The 20,481-nt window shown below is 37.7% G+C and overlaps 1 protein-coding gene across 1 annotated transcript; it reads left to right on the forward strand.

Annotated features, from left to right (window-relative positions):
- Positions 1–12,912: 12,912 nt before the first annotated feature.
- Positions 12,913–20,245, forward strand: LOC140239944 (uncharacterized). The gene is made up of 6 exons (XM_072319762.1): positions 12,913–13,156; positions 13,931–14,407; positions 16,016–16,036; positions 17,380–17,492; positions 18,179–18,252; positions 18,991–20,245. Exons 1-6 carry the CDS (start codon positions 12,937–12,939, stop codon positions 19,187–19,189), a joined length of 1,104 nt encoding a protein of 367 aa, XP_072175863.1. The 5' UTR covers positions 12,913–12,936; the 3' UTR covers positions 19,190–20,245.
- Positions 20,246–20,481: the final 236 nt, after the last annotated feature.

The raw sequence follows: 20,481 nt of genomic DNA on the forward strand, positions 1-20,481 counted from the left end.
CATTAACTTAACAACGTTGTAAGTTGTTTTAGAAGTGGTGAGTCAAGAAAAAGAATGACGTAGTAGTTGAAGGAGCAGTCATGGCGTTGAAAAGTTAATAGAATGTTATAAGATACGTGTTCGTGTCAGTTATAGTTCGTTATTTGGAAGGTTCACCAATCCGAAAATGAAATAATGCTAATTCGTTACTCCGAAGGCTCGTTATTCCGAAGGTTCGTTATTCTGAAGGTTGAGTCGTTAGCACACACCTTCTATTCATTTTCGGATAAACGAACCTTATTTTTTTTTCCGGATAATATAACAAACCTTCGGGGAAAAAAACAAACAGCCTTACATGTGTATTTCATTTTCGGATTAACAAACCTTTGGAAAAAATGAGCCTTTATAGGAAGGAATAATCATAGCATGGCGTTTAGAAGTTACAAGAGTTCTTGCCGTGTAGTTCGTGTCGGTTGGAGATTCGTTATTACAAAGGTTTGTCATAGCAAGCATACTTCAAGTCATTTTTGGATTGACGAAATTTTCGAGGTATACAACGATCAAAATGTCATTTTCGGATCTACGAATATCAAGGTAAAGACCTATAGAGAATTCGCGTGTTTAAGGAAAAGGAACGTTCGAAATAACGAACATCACTCGTTCGTGTCATGTAATATGTCTGCAACTAAGCATATTAAGCTGCTGCATCGCTACCAAGCTAAGTGTTGTTATAATTATATCACTGAAGGAGCCATCTCATTCTAGCCCTGTGTTCTCAGTGTCCTGACTTATATTCACTTCGTTCTTTTAATTCCTACCACTGTCATAACACAAGCAAAATAATAACAAGAAATATATACATATATATATATATATATATATATATATATATATATACATAATATATATATATGTGTGTGTGTGTGTGTGTGTGTGTGTGTGTGTGTGTGTGTGTGTGTGTGTGTGTGTGTGTGTGTGTGTCTGTCTATCTGTATGTGGGCGCGTGGTGAAATACGTGAATTTGTGTATGTCAAAGTCAGGAGTACACAAGGATTGCATCCTCGGTCCGAATCATGGTATAAATATGTCAATATTTTGTTGTATTTTATTGATATGTGTAATTTCAAAAAGATCACAGTGGTCAATCACTGGACAATTTCTTCTCTTTTAACATCCAATGAAATCAAATCAATTTCTGTTGTACTTTTTTACTATAAAGCAGAATATTGCCATCAGATATCATTGATGTACAGCCTCAGTAAAAGATGAAAGGAGTGCGTTTTCAGTGAGATGTGACTTCAACATATCATCCGAATATGTATTGCAGTTCTTCTTAAATGTCTCATTTCATTTTGAATTTGCCCCTAATTGGAACAATGGTAAACATGATGTTGTATCTAATATCAAACCTAAAGTAATATGTAAACTGAAAATATAACACTTTTAACAAACGTTAGTATGTCTGTACTTAGAAAATGCGTTTCCTTTGTCAACATCTTTTAGCATTAAGTGTACATAATCATGAACTTCAGCGAAATATAACAGTATTGATGGACCACAATACTTTTCAGAATACATCTCAAGGATTTTTCTTAGTTCTCTTAGCCTTCATAATCGTATATGGGGGTGAAGAGTCACAAATGTCGATTCTTTGCCAATATTCTGTTTTCTGCGTTTGGGAAAAGTCACACAAGGTCATACAAGTCAAAGGCGAACCAAAGAGGGCGACAAACTTTTAAAGGCTGTGCCCCCAAACTATGGTTACTGTATATAGCTGTATACCACAGTGAAGAAGAAACACAAATGTCAGTTTAAGTGTTAGCGTTTTATAGTTTTTATTCTTCCCGAATTTCCTCAGTTTAATGACAGGATAGACTGAAAACAAATCGCCTGTCTATATCAGATGATGCTAGGCCTGTCATGTAAAAATTGAATAAATAAAATCAAATTCAGAGTTGATTTCTTTGGGTAATCCCTCCCCGTATTTCCCCGAATGGTTGTTTCTGGCTTTTCCAAAAGATTACCGAATGTTTTGGGATTTCCCCTTTGACTATTGAATTCCCAACTGTTTTTGCATGTGTCCTCTTTGTTTGTTTGTCGCTTTATTGAGACCAATATTGATGTTTAGAATTCAGAATTCCATTATCTGCCTATTTTTGTCTTCTTGAAAGTAGACTTCTTCTTCTTCTTCTTCCCTTTTTATTTCTTTTTTATGTTTTCTTGTGTTTTTCCCCAAGCGCAGTGAAGTTTGCTATTTTTAAAAAGTCTCTTTTAGGACACTCTGAGATTCCATTTCGTGATGTTTCTGAGACTTATTAGAGTCATTCACATCCGACTTGGTAACAAAAAAGCCCCCCCCCCCAAAAAAAAAAAACAAAAACAAAACAAAACAAAACAAAACAAAACAAAACAAGACCGGTCCTTCGTTCAGCTTGTTTTTCAGTGAGAAGTTAAATTTTCGCTTTTGCTTTTCATTTCTTCTTTTTCACTTTATTACTGTTGATTGCATGCTCCTGGTCCCAATACAGACCCTGATGGATACTTCCGTGTTTCTGGATTGATTCGTTCTGTTTTGTTTAGTTGTTGTTGGTTTTGTTTTTTTTTCCGTGGAAATAAACTTCGCAGTGCCTTCTCGAGTAAGCTAATTTCCTCACTGTTGTATGGTTTCTCTTTTTCGATCGTCTCGTGTTCGCTATAATATTGGCTTGTACAGGCATTGCTGCATGTTGAGGGATACAAAAGCGAGCTATTGATTTGTATCATGCGCCAAAGAAAGCACACACAAGGGGCTTTAATGGGTATTGTTGAGTTCGCTCTGCCGCAGCCGAACCCACGGTGTAACGGCATGCATGCCCGCCGAGGAATTCGAATGAGGAAGTCGAACCGTGGAGTCAATGCAATTGTATTCCAACCACTGCTTGGAGCTGTCATAGGTGTTAAATTGGCAACATTACCAGCCACTGTGTAACATTTGATGATGTATTCATTACTGGCAGCTTATATACCGAAGACAACACAAGAATACTTTTATCTACAGGATAGAAAATACTTGAAGTATGTGAGTGGAAATGCTTGACGCATAAGAGCTAATTTAAATTTGTCACCAAGTTTCCTTTAGCACAAACAGCAATGAAAACTTGCTGTGGTGTTTGTATGTCTTTGATAAGGTGACCCCCGTTGATTTTTTTTTCTTATAGCATGATTATGAAGAAAACAGTGGTGTATGAAACTGTTAAATTGTATCTGGGGTGGAAACGTGTCTTTTCACCCCAATTTTCCTTTTCTTTATCATCTTCATTCTTCACCACAAATTTCTTGTTGTTTTTCTGCTCATTCTTCATCCTCATCATGCTTTTTTTTTTTGTTCTTGCCTCTTCTCCTTCATAGCTATGTTGATCTTCCTAAAGAATACCGCTCGTCATAATACCCCCGTTTTTCTTTTGATGTATCAGGCACGGTGTATTTGAATAACTACAATATGGTCCGACTATAGGTTTTCATATACTTGTACCACAACGAGTTCGTCATACGCAAATTGATATCCTGCGATTACTCTCCACCCTTACGGAGGAGTTTGTGGGCGCACAGTTCGATACGCTCCTTGTACCGGCGAAGCTCGATCGCTATACCGTCAGTTAAAAAAACCCGCACAGTTGCACCTTCTGAAAGTCATATCAGATGAAATGACATTATAATAATTAGAGCAAAGTAATTTCCACACTCTTTGCAGTTGTTTGTTATTTGGAAAGTTCATCGTAGGTTTTATAAGGGAGCAACCCCCTCCCCTCCCCCCCCCCAAAAAAAAACCAAACAAAAACCAATTCAAACAACTACCATCATCACCGCCACCACCAACAGCATCTACTGACAACAACTAACGTTCCGCCGGATGGAATACAATGAGGGGACCGCTGTGTTCGTAAACGTGTGTACGAGTTACTCACATTGAGCATTGTTGGGACAGGTGTGGGTTGGAATCATTGTAAGTTTCATCATTCGCATGCTAAATCGTCATTGCTAAATGATCTTCCCTGCATCGTGTGGAAATACATAACAGGTATTACCTGACTGTCCCTTTCTGATCGAAAGTGCACGGATTTGGCGGGAGAGTTTCCGAGAGTCATGGCAGACGATTCGGACATTGAGGTAAGTGCTTGAAGCTTTTGGTAGCTGTGATATCGTAAAGTTGGTGTCAATGTTTTGTATGAGATTTGTGTGCTGGGCAGGTATGTCGCCTATTCAAAGTAATTGCTTGATTAGCTCGACTGTTCAACCAGATCTTAATCAATGTGGGCACGTTCATTTTTACACAGACGGGTTGTGAAAATACGGAATGTAGCTTGTCGATGATTGCAATGTAATGTACCGTCATGAGACTCGTCAAATAGAAATCATCGTTGAATCATTTTAGCCCTACGTATATCCTGCGGACATTGTGCCAACCGCGCTGGGCCTAGATGGAAGTTAATTACTGGTGCTGAGAAGCATGGGGTTCCGGTAGTTTAGATAGACAACTCGTTTATTCCAGGGCATTGATTATTAACTTCTCTACTGTAACATTACCGATGGCGATGACTGATGTAGGGTTTTCATGCATGTCAGAAATTAATATGCAACTCAAACAGCGCGGTAACAGAAGTAATGCTCAGGGGTCCGCTTCATGAAGTGATCACATAAAAGTCTGTACTTAAATCTCAGAATGGCTTAAGTCGCACAAACGCACGTAGCTAATGCAAGCAAAGTAAAATCCATTTCATGAAGTCTCTCGTAAGTGTGTCTTATGAGCGAAAAGTTTCTCATTATACTTTCATCGAACGGACCCTTCAGGTTCATCTTATCGAACAGTGCATCCTTGTTAATATTACCTTAATAATGTTCCCAGCGGTAGTGTTTATATTTAGTGCACTGAATCTCTGAAATGTCACAAGATGAGAAAATCCTTGAAAAACATCAACAACGACGACAACATCAGACATAATATCTCGGCGTTTAGACCTTGTCGAGGAAGAAGTGCGTTTCCTTATCCATTTCCGTTTGATTGTTGTATGTGGGACTTTTTTTTTCGTGTCACGTTGGCTGACAAAACATAGGACCTTTATCTCCCTGCCTAAAACCATGGACTAGTAGGTCCATGCTAAAACTGACAGCTGTGTGTCAGCCAGTAAGGTCAAGACGATTGATAATGGGAAAGAAAGTTTAGGCGGTCCTTAAAGGAGCTGTCGTGGTTCAGAGCACGGATAAGACCATCACTGACTATCAACCATGGGGTTCCGGATGGTTCGAGTCCCTGTTGGTTGTACAGAGCACTCTCGTTATATAGCGAACCCGGTTAAAACGAAATTCCCCTTATAACGAAACCAAAATTCATGTCCCAATATTATCATCCATACATCTTTATATACTATGCTGTTCGGTTATAACAACATTTTGTTATAAGGAAAGAAAACCGCTGGTCCCGAGGACTTCGTTATAACGGGAGTACACTGCACTCTTTCATAGGCAGTACACTTTGAATTATTCTCTGTAGTGCTTCATCCTTAGGATGATCCTAGCAGTTGTCAGTCACGTGGTTTCATTATACTCGCATTCAGATCTTCTTCCTTAGCGGCCACATATCGTATCATAAAACATACCATAATTCGCTGGATAATTCTCTGTGTCAAATTGAAGTAGAAGAATACTGATGCAGAGAAAACAAATCATTTCCGATATCACATCGACATAATCAGTCTTCGGATATCGTTGGTGTCATATGTTTTCTCATGATATTGTCATCATGGTTTTAATCTCATGTTCTCTTTATAATTTTGATCATGGCAAATGGTATATGCTTAAAGCCCATATCTTCTGCGATTCTCCCGTCTGCGCGTCTCTTTATGGTGTACGGCTGCCCATTAAACAAACCCGTACTCTCTCCTTTAAAAAGGAATAATGATAACAATGAAAATCCATGGATGAAAAAAAAAAAACCGACTTGTGAGTCTGCTAAGCTCTTTTTCATATTACAGTGCATTATCATTACAATCAGTCTCATACACGATACGCACACGAAATATTTGATTACATGAAAAAAAATTGAGAAACCCTCCATGCAAAGAGAACTATGTCCAAAATTAGTACTTTCTTCCATGCGGCCATTGCTGTGAAAATAATTCCTATCCCCATGATCCCCGTTAATTCAGTAACTCTTGATTGTGTAACAAACAAGTAGTGACTAACTCAATGCAAGTGGGAAATTACTCTCGTCCATACACTGCGTTTCGAATCACTTTCCAATTATCTATCCTTCATCTTAGTTGAAAGACAGAGGTCTTTTAGCAAAAGCAAACAAACAAACACACAAACACACACACAAACAAACAAACAAACAAAACTACGTGCAGTGATACTGGAATTTTGGAATTTCCACCTCTCCAATCGTGTTTATTGTTTCTGTTCCTGATATACATTGTCACATGTTTGCATTTAATTGGAGCGACAGTTCCACATGATGATTTAAGTTATTCCAAAGGTTCGTTAATCCGAAACACAAATTCCCTATACCTAGAGGTTCGTTAATCCGAAAATGAAAAAGGGTTCGTTAATCCGAACATTTGTGGCGTTATTCCGAAGGTTCGTTAATCCGAAAATGAAATAGGCTTCGCTATTCCGAAGGCTCGTTTATCAGAAAATGAAATAGGGTTCGTTATTCCGAAGGTTCGCTAGTCCGAAAATGAAATAGGCTTCGTTATTCCGAAGGTTTGTTGATCCGACAATGAAATAGGGTCCGTAACGAACCTTCGGAATAACGAGCTTTGCTTCATTTTCGGATAAACGAACCTTCGGAGTAACGAACCTTATTTCATTTTCGGATTAACAAACCTTATCTAATTTTCGGAATAACAAACCTTATCACATTTTGGGATTAACGAACCTTCGGAATAACGAATCTTCGGACTGAAGAACCTTCGGAATAACGAACTGTAACCGTCGCCATGTACTATAAATCAATTTGAATTTATGTATAGGCAGAGTGTTAACATCAGGTTTAAGGATTTGGTTATGTTGAGATTTTGTATTAACCGATGTTGATTTTAGTGGAAGGTATACACAAATCATGTCATTAGAAGCATCAGGGATTTTCCGGTCATACTGTCATATTGTTATAAAAGTTTGATGGCGGCTACCCCGGGCAAAGTTTATGGTGTGGTCACGAGGTCTGCTGTAATGGTGCAATCAGAATGTATCCCTATCAAGTAGGCCTAGTCTATGCATATTCCATTCCGTCGTTGACAATGTGTTCATCTCGCGCGTTTTGACAAAACCAGTGTTCCCTTGAAAAAGTTATTTTGAACAAACACACATACAAGTCAGCCTACAGGCTCACGTATCGGCGAATGAAGCATGCAAAACTCTCGAACTCTATCCATTGGGAAATTGTGTATCAAGCCGATTATTAAATTTTTAAGTATGTACAATTATGTATGCGTTTGTATTGTTTCTTTTTTCTTTGGGACCTGGCAGCCTTTACAGCCCACCTGTTTTTACTGAATACATTTCTGTCTTGGAATGCAGTTTGTATGCATTCGTTGTTGGTGCTACAACGCGCATACAGCTGCGCTGTCACAAAGCCCTTTTGTTCCAAAGATGTGCATGAAATGTCAATGAAAATGTCAAAATAATGTTTGTGCATATATGCCATCGTCCGATAGACGAGGATGCCCCAGGATTCTGCTGCACTGTATTAAACTCGAGGGATTACCGTGACTCGCGAAAAGGGAAATTCATCTCAAAGATAGTTGCCGGTAGAATGCCAAAGAATCATCAATCAACAGGTCTTGACATTGTCCTATACGTCGTCACGTGTCTGTATAATGTAGGCCTATTTGTTACGAGAACATGTGAAATAGTGGTACTTCACTCAAAACATTTCCCAAATGATGGGAAATCTTTCCTAGCGGGGATCTTTTATTTCCTGTTTTTCTCGACCTCTGAACTCGGGGGGGGGGGGGGTGGCGTATACCGACCACACCCTCAACTGGATTCGTCACTGACCACTTTTCTGTTGTCATGTTTGTGTTTCACTTTTGCTTTTGTTAAGCAAATTTGTACCATGAGTTTTGGAAAGATGACACCAAATGAGTTCAGACTCAAAGTATCTATCTACCTATCTATCTATCTATCTATCTATCTATCTATCTATCTATCTATCTATCTACCTATCTATCTATCTCCATCTCTATCTGTATATCTCCCTGTATTTCAATCTCTCTCTCTCTCTACTTTAATGTCGTTTGCACTTATGATAAAACTAAGAGAAAACTGGGATATAACCCCGTGCTCTCTTGCTCTTTCAGCAAATGTCGTATTCAAAACATATCTTGGTGATAGATATGAATCTACAGTCTTAAGGTTTGTTAACATGCTGATATGCTGACATTATGTAGCATAAATTAGTTTCGAAAAAAGAATGTACTTTAACAATTAAAACGCCTTTTGCATGTAACATGCAAAGACGTTTTAATTGATAAGTACAATTTTTGTAATGCTTTTTTTTAAAACAAATTAAGAATGTTTCAGTAGACGGAAGGCATATTCATTTTGGAACTGTAACACTGCTAGTTGACGAGACACGCTTTATATTTGTATTGAATTGAACTGTATGCTCCTAAAGGGTTGAATATGTTTGCAAAGAAAAAAAAAAATCGGTCCGTTAAATCCTTTGAGTATAATACCATAATAATACAATAACGTCTACAGTTACTGGTAGTAAATCCCCGTCAACACTGCGAATCACAGACAAATAATTTTCTGCGAGAATAGACGCAGATCTCGACGTGATTACGGCTTGCTCTTGGCAATTTTCGGTTTTTAGTTTCGTTTGTAATTTTCCCTTTTATGTTTTTCGCATATTATGGTGGCTTCTGAGTGAGTTTTATTCATTTCCACTGTTTGACGAAGTATTGTAAATGATTCGGGTTGCGATTGGCTATAGATATTTGATATTTGTTAACGCCTCCTTCAGATGAATCAAGTTTCCCCATGATTTCACGCGAACAAAAGCAAATGGAAGCATTCGATCAATAAATACCTCCCACACTTTTTCGACTCTGGATTATAACCGCGTCCCTGTGTCCGCTTGATAGCTCTATACTAATGCATGTTGGATTTACTGTATACAATTTGGCTTGCAGTATATTTTCTTCGTAATAATGAAGGCAAAGCATATGATATATATGAATACTCTATGGCACCAATACCAACAACATCACAACCACCACTTAAAACAAAAACACATAAGTTGATTAAAAAAAGAAAAGAAAAGAAATTGCAACCATCGTGGAGCATTCAGCAATTTTCAGCAATATTAGTCTCTCGCCTTAAAATTTTGAAGGAAAAAAAAAGGACCTTTTTTTTTGCCCTTTCCGGGCCCGTTGGAGTTCAAAATGACAGATCCAAGCAGATAGGAGATAAAAACGTCATGAACAAAATTCCCATCTGGCGTTTGAGAGTGTAAGGGAGGAATATTTTACAAAAGAAAAAAAAATAGGTACGGTAACTAATCAAACGAAGCAACAGGAAACAACCGGGTCTGTTTTTGACAAGTCTCTCTATAAACAGCCCCAAAATGTTTTGCGTGCATGACATATCGTTACGAAACCTCATCATGACTACAAATCTAATTCTATTTTTTCATCATTTTTTTTTTTCTAATTCTGCTGGGCAAATGCATTACAAAATATCCTCCACACTCAGGTTCAGGACAGATAAAAACGTATCCTGCAGTCATGGCTATGGACATGATGGATCTGCACTAAAACAGCTTGAAGCAGATACTAATACTAATACTAATAGTAATACTAATACTATGTACTAATACTAATACTAATACAAGTACAAATACTAATACTAATACTAATACTAATACCAATACTAATACTAATACAAATACAAATACTAATAGTAATAGTAATACTAATACTAATACTAGTACTAATACTTATACTAATACCAATACCAATACCAATACCAATACCAATACCAATACCAATACCAATGCCAATGCCAATGCCAATACCAATACCAATACCAATACCAATACCAATACCAATACCAATACTAATACTAATACTAATACTTATACTAATACTAATATCAATACTAATAGTAATACTAATCGTAATACTAATACTAATACTAATACTAATACTAATACTAAAGCAAATACTAATCACAATCCTTGGAGATGTAATGCACTATAACATGAACATACGAACATACAAACATACCAGACATACACATTGTCACGTATAATATGGGCAAGGTGTGATGAAAAAATGACGACGTTCCTCCGTTCTATATATACATATTGACTCTAGTGAATAGAATACAATCAAGCAGAACAGTGGCATCTCATTTGACTATTAAAACCAAACTGAGGAATTTACGAACTCTTACACAGTTTCGGGTGTCTCCTTGAGACAGTATTATGACTATAATGAGATGGTTGACGGTCACGTGATGTGTACAGTACTTCAAGTGACGTTGCCATCTTCTCACTTCCATAACACACAAACCACAACTAAGAAAAGAAAAAAAAATAATGATTTTGATATCAAAATCATTCTGCCTTTTCAACTGAACTAGATTATATATATATATATATTTTTTTTTCTAAGACGAGGCTTATCATTTTGGTTGTCATGACCCTAAATATTAATGTATCTGTCTTACAATGGAGAATCCATTGCGATCCAGATCTTATACCAATATGATATCTTCAATTTTAATTGTTACAGATGATGGCGTAATCACCGCAGTTATATAAGTAGCCTATACATGCTTACGACTTATGTTACTCTTGTGAAGGTATACAGAGCTTTTACATTCCATACCTTTTTGTTGAAACTATGGAAGGTAATTATGATATTTGGGCACTATTTTAGTCAGCGCGATTTAATAGCTGAAATGAAAAGGACAATGTATCCAGAAACCATGTAAATTCCTATATAATCTATGAAAAGAAACACATCGCACAGCCTTCGTGCATGAGTGTGTTTGTGCGTAAATGCATGGTGCATGGATTGGGGCACACTGTACGATCACACATTAGCCGCAATTTTTAATATGTTGGCACATTCTTTTTTAAAAGAAAGGATTAAAGGTCCTGTTTACCTTTGGGAGCAGTGAATTAAAAAATTTTCAAGATATCACATTTGATGCATGTGTGTAGGTCTGTTTTATCACAAAACATATAACATTTTCATAATAAAGCCTAAAATATAAGGAGATATCAGTCTCAATAAACCATAACTGTATACGGTTTAGTCTGGAATATTTTTTATTGTAACTATTGTTCACATTTTGTGTATTTAACAATACTTGACAGCGATTATACGGATTCAAATCTGTACAGTGGTTGTTTCTATCCCTAACATCTTATTTTAGAACTATTTCAAAGCGCTAATGCGGGCTTTTTGTTTCATCTACAAATAGTAAATTATGCCTTTAAGGTGGTTTCTAGAATGGACGCGGGCATTTCATCACCAATTTCTGTAATGTTCTGATTGCAGGGGACTGAATTTAGAATAGTATAATTACGTACTAGTATATGTATGCGTATAAAAGAGCACCTTAAACTCTCATAATAACGAATAGTAAGGTAATACGTGTATAAAGTTACAGGGTTAAACGTTGGTATGACCTTAACTTTTGTATAACCTGCTTCGAATTAGGTGTGTTGCCCATAACAGGGCTAAGCAGTGTACAGTGTACTTGGATATAGTGTCTGTAATCGTAATTGTGGTATGCAAAAAAAAAAAAAAAAAAAAAAGAAATATGAGTAACAGTCTTTGCAAAGTCTAAACGAATATACCCTAAATTCTGCAGAAATTTATAGTCTGCAGTTCTCTCCAGCAGGTTTGGGTAATATCTGGTAAAACCATGGCCTGCCCTCAAAATGATAAAAGGCTGGGCTGATGATAAAATGTCATGCATAGTGTTGCTGACATCTTGGTGTTCATAAAAACAGATTTGGGGAGTTATCTGCTCGTCTGTTATTGTAATTTCCACATTAGTCTACCCAATACCGGAAACAAAAAGGTCATGGGAATCCTTGCATTTAAGTCAACAACTGCAATGAAATTTCTATTCGTCAATAATGCTACATCGAGATCTCAATAAACGTCATAATAAATGTACCAGGGTTAGAAGACAGTGGAGAGACATGAGTCACGACATCACCAAAAAGTTGATTGTCAGATTGTACAACTTAGATTTTGTCTGATTTTTGGTTGTTGATAACTGTGACGAAAGTGTCGCTTTGTCTGCAATTAATTCTAAAAGGACTGACGAGAGTGTCGCTTTGTGTATGTTTAATTCTAAAAGGACTGTCACAACGCAGATGCCTTCCTCTAAAGGTGGATTATGTGTGGTTTTTCATATTTTCTCAACTTGAACACCTTGCTATAAATGCCCACAAGTTTATATCACGTCAGATGCATTATGCATATCCGTAAAGATACCTCTGTCTAGATAATGTCTGCATATTTCAATTTTTGCATATACTTTTATGAACGCGTGCATTTGTAATTTTTATAAGCAATTATTTTTAATGACATTATAAATCTACTTAAGGGTAATTTAAAGTAACTGCTTTAGGTGCATTTCATAGAGTGGAGCCATGATTCAAACTATATTGTGTAGCATCTTGATATATAAGTAATAGTCAGTATGATGCTTAGAGACCATTATAACTCATATCTGGCCATTAGAGAGTTAATTTAGAGGACAAATGCAGTATTGACTGTCGCAAAATAACGGATAGCTTTTGAATGAAAAAAAGGTCAAAACATAATCATCATGATTATGTATCATCGTAATGTGTGTGTATGTGTGTGAATGCGAGAAATGAGATATGTGTATAACAGATCCTGTTGATTGTTGGTTATTTAGGGGCGGCTGAATGAGGCGTTTGAAATGGACGTAATGGACGACGAAAGCCCATCCCCTCCGCCGCAGCCGCCCGTCCCTCCTCCAGGAGAACCATCGTCGCTCGAGCCACCAGCTAGCGACGGATATCCCGCGTCGCCGCCGCCTCCCGTAGAGGAGGAGGACCTCCCGCCGTCCCTTGATGATGTCATACCGCCCCCACCGCAGGAAATGCCCCCTCCTCCGCCACCTGATTCCCCCGCACCAGGTAAGACATTGCCCCATTTTATATGCCACCAGAAGACCACCGTTATTCAAGTACACACAAGAGAAGCGTTGCCGTCTTTGCAGCAAAAATGTAATTGTTTGTTGTGATGTCGGGGATTAGACTGTAATATAAATACAAGGTGTACGTGGAAAACAAAATGAGAAACAGCACAGTGAACGCTGAAAGCATGTGTACGCCTGAGCATATATTATGTTCTGCATTCCGTTATTGTTAATGTGCGTGTGTATTTGTGTCTAATGTGCGTACTCCATAGTTTGGTCCTTCTGCTTTTGGTAAAGAGATTAATTTTTGAAATTCCAACATTTCGCGTCGCGCTGTGCATTTTTGATTAAATAAATAAATGAAGAAAAAAAAAACAACAACAACAACCTGGCACGCTGGTATAGCTTTGCAAGAAACACTCGAAAATCTCTTATTCTTACTGTGTAATGAAACATACACACTATTTCTTCAAACCCATTTTTTTTTCAGCAAGGTGTAACGCATTGTAAACACCGTGTGTATACAACTGTTAATCATTAATAGAATAATGCATTCAGTTATTGCCCCTTTTGGCATGCTTTCTCTCAAATAATAAAAAAAAACACCTCTTAGAACAATGCTGCCTTGACATGCCTCCGTTTCAAATACGCACGAATGCAAATTTTCCACATCACCCAATCAAAAATAAAAACATTACAAACAAAGCAATAAAACAATCATATTTCAAACTTTCCCACCACCCACCCCCTCACCCTCTCTCTGTCTCTTTAGCTCCCTATTCCGTCGAGCCAGAACCGGCAACGTACGACCCCAGCACGTCCCAAGATATGGGCGAAATCGGTGCAGAGACTCCCCAGGACCCGACGCCTCTTGAGCCCAACGAACAAGATCCCCACATCTACGACCAGGTGCCGCAGGAGCCCGAGGATGAGGTGGAACCACAGAATGCTGACACCAAAGTAGACGTCGACGACGACGACGTGGATCACGACACGTCGTTGCCGGCATCGACGTCGGATTCGGGGAAGGACTCCGCCATCCACAACGCCAGCACGCTGCCGTCGTCGCACCCGATAGGCGGGGCGAACGACCTGACAAAGCAGAACGGCGGTGGGGAGATTCCTTCGAAAGAGACGATGAAAGCGGTGTCGAGATACCGACTGGAGGCCGTCATGTGGGTCCTCATCTTCATACTGGCAGCCGGCGGCATCGCGGTTGTCTTCTACTTCGCCTACAGCATCGTACTCGGTATGATATCCTGCACTAAATTAATGACATAATCGGCATCTTTTCAATACCTGTATATCTTAGATTGATTTTCCCCCTTATTGTCTCCATGTTTGGTCGTGAGGAAGTGAAGTATTCAAATTTGAAGTATCCGCTAGAACTTAGCTTTTACAAATTAACTTAAGTTGCCTGCTGAAGACAGTGTCGTCAATAAATAATTTCTCTTCTGAAATTATTCAGAGAGGCCGCATAAAGCAGGCGACAACTGTAGACATAGTACAATGTAATGTGGTCGTCATAGTCAAGCGCCCGCTAACATGGCTAAGACGGGTTTGCCTGTATTCGAAGAAATCTTTGCGCCTCAAGAGCATGAAGAGTGCGTAATTCCTTTATTGAAACGTAACGCTTTGTCATCATTTTCTCGAAGTTCAGCTATCTAGAAGTTGCAAAATCCTTACACGCGATGACGTCTGAATAACGTGAAGGAGGGATTGTGTATTTTCTTTGAGCGGCAATGACTAATCAAGTGTCACGTATTCTGGAACGGCCTCCTCCCCTCTGCTGTCAAAGGAGTTGATAGGCCAAGAGAGAATATTGGCAGTCAGTTGTGCATGGTAGCAATAAGCTACTACTAGTATATGAGTTTCAGCCCGTCGTATTACACAAATATTATCTTTATTTTCAGCACTTTTTTTTTAACATACAAGTCATGATGGAGATGAAAGTGATATGTTCCTCACTGGGTGTATGCATGGACCTGTATGTCCATGGTGTATCATGGTCGGTCCCCTCTAAGTGAAAGCAATGTGAATAAAATTTATATAGTTATATACAACAGGACCACCCCCCCCCCCCACAGTAAACCTAGTAAGGTAATATTTTGTATGTCAGTGATGTTCTTGAATAATATTGTTCACTCAACACAAGATACAAATAAGTTTATTCATCATTTTATGTTCATAAGCTGTAATATATTCGCAAACTACATCTATTCGTATTCAAACATGTAATTACAGTTGAACCTCTCTTATCCGGCCTCCCTTTATCCGGATCTCTCTATTATACGGACGCAATCTCGCCGTGATTTTTTTGTGATAATTACGGGCGGAAAGGGGGATTCCCAACTCAATCTAACAATGGCGACCTATAGTCGACTTTGCCGAGTACGGTTTATTTTTAAGATCTACTTGATACATTTCTTAATAATCATTTAGGTAAATCATTCCAAGAATTTATAAAAGAAAATGATTTCATTCTTGCAAACACGAACCTCTATTTTGGGGTCTGTTACTGAGTGTAACAATGAAAAGGTTGCAGTATACACATTACTACATGTGGTACTACAATGGGCTACATCAGTACATGTGTATGTATATGTACATGTATAAAGCATTGAGTCTCCCGTATCCGGCCAAATCCCTTATCCGGATGAGCCCCGGTCCCGATACAAGAGGTTCAACTGTATACCCAAGGTCATTTCGGTTCTACTCAACCCTTCGTGTGTCAATGAGTCAAATGTGCACACACTTCACAGACATACCTACATACAGAAAATAAATGTGGCACACAGAGGGTTAAATACATATTTCTTTTTAAATTTCTTCGTTGTTTTTCCCCCCTTTCCAACAGCACAAACATTTTCAGTTCCGGGTGAGTAACGTATTGTCGCTTATCTTCAATAATCGAGTTGTTGGTGTTTGTATCTTCTCTTCACAATTTTGTTACCACATTTTGTGCTTGATGAAGGCTCCAGATCAGCGTGATCTATAGAACTTGTTTGCCATTTCGATTTATTTGCATTCTTATATGGTTCGTTTTGAATCACTAATCTATTTGTGTCGTTATTAATTTTTTGTATTTTTCCTGTTATGTTAATGTTTGATTATACTTTTTTCCGAAGGAAAAATTTATTAGTATTTTTCAAAGTAAGTATACATAAAATTACATAATAAAATACAAACGGAGGCAAAAGTATGGAAAGCAAAATTTAAGCAGGCGATATTCAATAAGAGTTTCGACCAAAATTGTATAGCGTGCCTTTTATTAACAATCCAAGTGATTTTGTTCTGTTTTATGATCATAAAACATTCATTCTCATTCAAAATAATATTTTAACATTTTCTGAACATTGTTGCTGAAAGGAAATCCATGACAACTTACATGTTCTAAATTTGCAACTACAATGCAGTATTTTGCATGTAAAGCAACAATATCTAACGGGCGGAAGTTGACTTTTAATGCATCAAGAATAAAATCGTTATTCGTAAATCGGCTTCGAATATACCACGAAATGTTTCTGACATTCTCAAAAAAATGAATGCGAAGTTGATTCCGAAGCGCTTGAACAAAATGATCGTAAATCCGAATTAATTATACCAACCATACTCAATACTAATGGCAAAGGTTATTCTCACTAAGAATTTTATGTAATACAATTGTATTTCATATTGAAAATATCTGAACTTTGTCTACATAGTACGTTCAAATGGAAGAATATAAATTCCACTTTAGTCAGAAAATAGGTTCTATAAGAATTGAATTCCATTCATTCTTTGAAACGGGCTGTGCTAACCCTATTAAAAAACCCAACTTTTAAGCAGTTAATACATTTTCCAGTTACTTCGTGTAATGCAGTTCCATGCATTCTGTGTAGATGAATAAAACTTTGTGTAATCTTAATAGCTTGGCTATCTATGCATCGCATATTTAGATTCGAAATAGGTATCAAACTTTCAACTCGGACCTCCGAGAAAAAAAGAGAGGATGTAAGATTGTTCAAGGGAATCCTGAATCCCGCGTGGAATTAGACAAGACGGTGGGTGTACATTACAATTTGTTCTGTAAGATTTATGTTTGACATTATAAATGAGGAAGTAAAAATAAAAGAAACAACATTAACTACATTTTGTGAAAACATACACTAATTAGGTGTGGAAAATCAAACTTCATAAGCAGCGTATATTGTAATTTCACTCATGTACCCGATATGGCAGACGAGCCCTTTGCCATGCGAGTGTCGCTCACGCTGGAGAACCGATGGATGGACGGGCTGGAAATCTCTACAAACCCCGTACACATCAACCTTGCCCGGGAATTCATTACAGGCGTGAGTATAATGTCTGTATTTAATAATGCGAGATGATCAAAGCGAGAATCTACTTCGTTTTTTATAATTGATTTGGATGAAACACAATATGATCAACTGCACAAAACAGTGAAGATTTCAGTAAAATTGCACGAAACTCTCGTCATTGGTCTTGGAAACAAAATTTACACCTTTTTTTTTCTTACACCAATACTGAGAAAAGAAATTTAAGGCCACACAAGTCTCCGATTTTCTTACCCACAATGCTTTTTAAGAATTTAACTTTTGGCATGAAATCAAATCAAATCAAATCGAATCAGTTGAAGTTGAGGGCATTGTATCCTTTGCGCGAACGCTTGAATATGGAATGTAGATATTATACACATTTGTGATGTCGTTTGTACAGGGTAACTCATAGCTGGCAGCATTATAAGGTCTAGTATCTGGTTGTGAGGAAGAAAGCGATGGGTGCTACCTGGAAATTTTTCTATTCTGAATTTCCTTTTTTTTTCCTCTCTCTCCTATGTGTGTGTGTGTGTGTGATTTCTTTTTCGTTGATCAACATTGCTGATTGTATATTGTGTGTATACATTCAAGATGAATATTTTGTCATGTGAAATTATAGAAATTAAAGATTATGGAAAAACCAAAAAATGTATAATATGTGTAGTTGATTATTATATATTTACTATTTTTCATCTCCCCAGGTCAACTCTACCTTCCAAAATGCAAAATCTTCTTTTGTCGACATATACCAAGGAGCAACCATTTTCCACTTTACGTGAGTACATGACAAATTTGTCTTTCTATACCATTATGGAGGCCTTATAGTAGCTGGGTGTGAGTATGAAATCATGATAAAGCAGCCAACTGCTATTCAACATTGTTCAACAACTTCTTGATGTGTCGGAATTATTTACTTGACTCTACCGTAAGACACTGTTCGTATAATGAAAGGAAATCTGAGTAGTATTGATTATGGTGAAGATGATAATAAATGAATGAATGAAATAAATGAAAATGAATGTAGTAATAGCAAATGAAAAAAAAAAAGTATTGATAATGACAGCGATGGTAGTAATAAGCTAATCTGAACATCAAAAGATCTTGCTTCAGTTTGTCCTTTTTTTTTTTACTCGATTGTCAATACTTTCAGTCGGGTTTAGAGCAGTATGGATTTTTTAAACATCACTTTATCGAAATCGTGCGTCATGAATCGTATGATATTCGAATATTCACGTTCATTCATGGCAGAAGTTAGAAAGCATGCGTTCAGATTTGGTTACTTTTCCTCCCTTCGGTGACGTCAGAAATGATATTGGGCTGATTAGGACGTCGTTCCGAAGCTTCTTCAGCAGTCCACCGAGATATCCAAAAAACTAGGTAAAACAAAGTGGTCCTATCAGCCTATGTATAATAAAAGATGGGACCCACCGTGTTTTAACTTTGTTTCTGAACTTTTTTTAAAGAAAGTATACGTTCAGACTTAGTTGCTTTTCTCTCTTTTGATGACGTTAAGAAATGACATGGGGCTGATTAGGACGTCGTTCAGGAGCTTCTTCAGCGGTCCGCCGAGCGACGAAGCCTTCTCGACGGAAGACACCTTCAGCAGTCAATTCGAGACGGAGTTGAGGGCGGGCTTTATCGACGGCAGGTTCACGTCACTGAGCATTGAACCCGATGCGCAAATATTGTTTGTCGATTTCACAACAACGTAACTGGAAAAGAAAAAGCATGAAAAGAAAACCCAAAGTGGCAAAAAACTGGTACTGCCATGGGTGCTTTGATATGTTCTTAATGTTCAGAGAGCAATATATTATGTCCTTTATGATTGTGTCACTTCGATTCTTTGTTGGTTACTGGTTTGACCCTGTCAGAATTTCAGCACAAGTAATTCACAAAGTTATACTCGCGTCATTGCCACTAATAGGTAGTAAAACTTTCACGGAGAGTGATTCATAACCTTTTATACGTAGCAGTAATCACGTGACAACACAAATTGCTTAGATTTCGCTAAATGCTGAGCGTTAACATGATAAACGCGCCTTCGATACGATCATTAATGTTTTTTGTGTGTTATTTCTCCTACTCACACCACCAATAAGACGTGCTGTTGCCTCAGCAATTTATAAAATCTGTTCTGATAGTTTTTTGAATCGGGTTAGAGACTTTGACCCGTTTTTACAATCATCTGTATCCCAGAAATTAAGTGTAACGCGTTTGTTCTGATTCATACAATCCAAATACCACATGTGTAATACACAATGTTTAGGCATGTATGTAGACTTGTAAGGGCTTGCAACATTGTATGAAGTCCACTCCCATCATGAGCAACCAAATTCAGTGATGTCAACTGCTTTAAAATTGAAGGAATTTTACAGGGTTGCAACCTGTAAAAGCTTAATGATGTAGAATGGCATGGAATGGTGCTAAAAAGCTGTGTAGGGCCTATGTTATACTCTTCATGTATAATGCCCAAGAGAAGCTCAGCCCAAGTCAAATTTGCATTAAGAAAAGTAATAGATGAATTATTTCAAAGACTTGTTTATCTCGCTGTGGGCTTGAACTTGACGTGATGTTACCAACTCCCCACCCCCCTAAGATCTTCTCAAGTAATAGCAAGAGCTACTGTTCAGTTATAGTGTGCACCATAATGGTCAGACATTGGGCATTATGTAATGTTAGTTACATCAGTCCGACCTTCATATTTGGTCTGTCGGCGGCTTTTACATCTGAGCTGCATTTCAGGAGCAAGTCAGCCGTCTTTTACTTTCGTATTAGGGAGCTTTAGATTTTAGACGCGCGGACGTTCAAAGAGAAAAAAAAAACACGATCTGAGCGTGCGCAGTAGCGCGGATCAAGTTACTGCGCACACTCAGATCATGTTTTTTTTTTTCTCTTTGAACGTCCGCGCGTCTAAAATCTAAAGCTCCCTATTATTGAAACAAGACGTTAATCATTTCTGTGACAATGAGTTAACTATGCAGAAATTTTACTTACATAATACCTA

The sequence above is a fragment of the Diadema setosum genome, chromosome 16 (genome assembly GCF_964275005.1).
Source record: "Diadema setosum chromosome 16, eeDiaSeto1, whole genome shotgun sequence".
Taxonomy (NCBI): domain Eukaryota; kingdom Metazoa; phylum Echinodermata; class Echinoidea; order Diadematoida; family Diadematidae; genus Diadema; species Diadema setosum.